This window comes from Sminthopsis crassicaudata, chromosome 5 (assembly GCF_048593235.1).
Source record: "Sminthopsis crassicaudata isolate SCR6 chromosome 5, ASM4859323v1, whole genome shotgun sequence".
Taxonomy (NCBI): domain Eukaryota; kingdom Metazoa; phylum Chordata; class Mammalia; order Dasyuromorphia; family Dasyuridae; genus Sminthopsis; species Sminthopsis crassicaudata.
The window spans coordinates 225,975,420-225,979,206 of record NC_133621.1 but is presented as its reverse complement, the minus strand read 5'-3'; the positions used below and the strand labels follow the sequence as shown (position 1 = coordinate 225,979,206).

The window sequence follows — 3,787 nt, the reverse complement described above, 5'->3', positions numbered from 1 at the left end:
GCTGGAAGCAATATCTCCCTTAGAACTTTGTGGTAAGTGTTGTTAGAAGGCACCATGGCCTAAGAGGTTGGTCTTAGGGACAGGAAGATAAGATTTCAAATTCTGCCTCACACACACTTAGCTATGTGACCCACTCCAAGTTACTTTGTACCTCACTTTCTTCATCAGTAAATTGTGAGAGATTATTAATGAACCATTGATGAAGCATATTACCCAACTGCTGATGCATAGGATGAGAAAGACATTTTTTGGATATCACCAATTCAGGAATTTGTTTTGAATGAATATGCATATTTGTTACAAGATTTTTTTTCTTTTCTTTCTTTACTTTTTTTTTTTTTTTTTAAATAGGAGAAGTAATGGAAGAAGTGAAAATACAATGAGGGGTTTGGACTTAATGACCTTTAAAGTCTCTTATGGGTTTAAATCTATGACTCCAAGAAGTGTATTCTTATTGTATTACAGTTATTTGTATATCCACTAGATTATAATGTTCTCTAAACATAAACTCAAGGGAAAAAATTCAGGTCTCTGGGTTAAAATGCTTTCCCCTTTTTTCTTGAGAAGTCCAAACCAAGGATGAAATTTCTGTCAACAAGAGGGTATCAATTATTCTATCTGCCACAGTGCCTGGTATTCATGTCCTGCATTATATAGAACCTTAATAAATACCAGGGAAATGGAAATAAGGCAGAGTTAGTGCTTGTTGAAAGAGTCTGATGTGATATTAAGGGAGATGGTAAGGAGACTGTGTGCCTATGCCTCCAGGCTACTTAATTGGGGTTTTATATATATATTTGGCCTTTGTCATATAGGTGATTGTACACTCTGGCCTGATTTAGTTTTATCCTGAAGAGAATGCACCTATTTTACCTCTTTTTGTATCCCCAATGTTTAGCACCATACCTGGCACATAGTAGGTGTTTAATAAATGTTTAAGTATTAATTTATTGATTCTAATTATGATCTGAATCAGAAGAAGGAAAATTGAAACAGGGAGCTAAAATTATTAGGCCCATAGGAAGTTTCTATGTGCTCCTCAATTTCTCTCTCAATTTATTTGTACTAAAATTCAATTAGGAACAAAAAGACCAAGCCATACATCTCCTGAATAATGTCATGTAGACAGCTTTTCTCCTCTATTTATTAATTCCTACCATTTACAGCTAAAAGCACAACCCCATCATTTTCTACATGGAGAAAGTCAGGGACTAAATGAAGTGCCATGTTCTAGGTAACATGATGTAGGTAGTAAATAGCAGTCAGGATTTGAGTTCAGGTTCTATAAATTCAGTGCACTTTTTAAAAATACTACCTTGATATGGAACCTGTTAGTCTCTATATAGGGTAGGATTAGCCTTAATAGGATTGAACAAGGAATTTCCTCATTCTCCATTACTAAACTTAGAAGAGTTCATAAAGGTACTAGATGTCTAAGTGTACTAAAGACATGTCTAAGCGTTCATAAAGGTACAGATGTCTAAGAGCTGCACCTTCAGGAAACTGCTTTCTCCTCTCTCTATACGTCCCCAAATCCCAGTATTCTCAAGATCCCTTACCACCACCTGCCACCCATATAAGCAGATGCCACCAGGTTTTTATAAAATTATTTTATTTCAAAATGCAAAATAATGATAGTTGTAATAATATTAATGATAGTAGGAAAGCATGTTGCCACCCTTTTTTCAGAGTGCAGTGTGTTCTGTGCACTCAGATACCACAAAGGTATATATGATTATTAGGACAGATCAGCCCTCTCTACTGCTGCATAGCAGCAAAACCTACACCCCAAACATGTATGTAGAACCCTTCTGCCACAGTCCTAGATTTCTTCCTTAGACATCAGAAGCTTCCCAAATCCAAGCGCAGGACCACCTGTACTGTCAGCTGGGGCTCTCTCCCTCCCACTCTTGGGGAGGCTCGCTTCTCTCTGTTCTGTTCTAATTTTAGGAGGCATGCTGGCGATGGGAGAGGCTCCGACCCCCCAGGGCTTCTTGTTGCTTGCTTTTCTCCAGCAGGGCTTCCCTTCTCCTGGACTCCTGGAGCTTAGCAGCCAGGACCACTGCTTCCTCATCCTCCCGAAGCCATCTGCTGGCACAGAAGGGGCTGCATACAGTCTCCACCAAGCCAATCATGACTCCAAAAAAGGCCAGCACACTGCCCAGCACGTATAACTTCACCATCTTCCCATTTGGCTTCTGGGCCACCATTTCCCTGGCGAAAGGGATCAGCTCCTGAACACTTTCCATTTTTGGCCTTTAAGATAAGGGTGATCTGCAAAGGTACAAAGGTAAAGGAAAGGGGGAAGCCTCAGTAACTTCAAGTGGTCGGAAGGATATAGGAAGTAGAGGGAATTTCCATTTCCTTAATACCCAGATTGTAAGAACTAGTGGGAACTTCAGAAATCATTAAAATTGGTTGAGAACTTTAGAAATCATTAAATCCAACGCCATCATTTTACAGATGGGAAAACCGAGGCCCAGAGAGGTCAAATGACTCGTTTATAATACCACAGATGGAACGTGAACCCAGGTCTGCTAATACCGGCTTCAAAACTCTTCCTCACACCATTCATTTTCCCTCATAAAGGTCAACCAATTCTTATTCTCTGAAGTCGAACCACGCACTCTTCTTCATCCTTCCTTGGCCCACACTTCTAGCCTCTTCCGCCAGTGAGGCTCCCTCCGCTGTGCCCAGCTCCCTCCAATCCTAGTGGGCAGAGGGGCACCTGAGTGCAAGCGCCTTCCCTCTTTCTACGGGCCAAGAAGGGAACCTTCTTACCTGAAGCGGGTCCGAGATGACAGCGGCAAAGCTCAGTGGGGCAGTACGCTGGTCTAGTGGGGGAAATGCCCCTTTCCCCTGACCAGTTGCAGCTCTTCCAGATGAAGACTCTGCAGCTGGTGCCGGGACTAGGAGTCCAGACAGGCTTTTATTCCTTCTCGAAGCCCCACCCCCACCCCCTCTTGGGTCAAGTTCTCCCAGGGCTAGAAAGGGGAGGAGGAGGGAACGGGGGACAAGAGGAGGAGTTTAGAAAGCTAGTCTGTCCGTGTGTTGGGATTGGGGGTGGGGCGGGGCGCTGAGGGGAGGTGTCCACGCTCCGTGCACGCCCTGGTAGTGTGAGCTGGGGGATGTCCAAGGAGAAAGGGTCCGATGACAGGTAGGTAGGAGGGGTGATCAGAATAGGGCCGGCACGTTTCCAGCCCCAGGTTCAGGCGCCAGGCTCCAGAAGTGGAGAGCTGCCTCTGCACGTACACAGGATATTACGATAATGACTTGATTTCACGTTTTTGTGGGTGCGCAGCCTTCCCCTCCCAGTTTTGCCATCAGAGATTCAAGTGGGGCCTTAATAAAGGGAAGTGGGAAACTTGCCGACCCACCTAGTCTCCGCTCGTTCCGTTTCAGTTCTATCACTTTCTCAAGAATTTAATGGAAGGCGAGGAAAAAAAAACAGGGAATGGGCAGAAGAGCAGAAGAGATGAGTTGTAAGGAGAGTTCCCTGGGCTGTAACGAGGAGGAAACCAGCGCAAAGGCAGGCGGGGATATACACCTATACTTTTGACTGACACCGATCGCGTGCGCACATTTGACAAGCATATACTTTCTTTCCAATATTCTCCGAATGGCCTGTGTTCAAATACCGATGCTGCAATCACTTCATGTCTCTGAGCTTCCATGGCTGTACAACTAGAGGGCCGGATTAAGTGATAACATTTTTCTTTATGAATGCTAAATTTATAACGATTCCATAAAGGAGGTGGGGGTGGGGAGCTGGGAGGAGGAGGAGGAG

At 44.0% G+C, this 3,787-nt stretch overlaps 1 protein-coding gene across 1 annotated transcript; it reads right to left on the bottom strand.

The window, feature by feature from the left end:
• Nucleotides 1-1,595: 1,595 nt before the first annotated feature.
• On the bottom strand, nt 1,596-2,893 carry G0S2 (G0/G1 switch 2). The gene is made up of 2 exons (XM_074270168.1): nt 2,782-2,893; nt 1,596-2,274 (listed from the first exon to the last, which is right to left on the bottom strand). Exon 2 carries the CDS (start codon nt 2,247-2,249, stop codon nt 1,947-1,949), a length of 303 nt encoding a protein of 100 aa, XP_074126269.1. The 5' UTR covers nt 2,250-2,274; nt 2,782-2,893; the 3' UTR covers nt 1,596-1,946.
• Between the last annotated feature and the right edge of the window lie 894 nt (nt 2,894-3,787).

Coding starts and splice junctions, on each gene's coding strand:
- G0S2 (XM_074270168.1), bottom strand. CDS start 2,249: ATGGAAAGTGTTCAGGAGCTGATCCCTTTCGCCAGGGAAATGGTGGCC.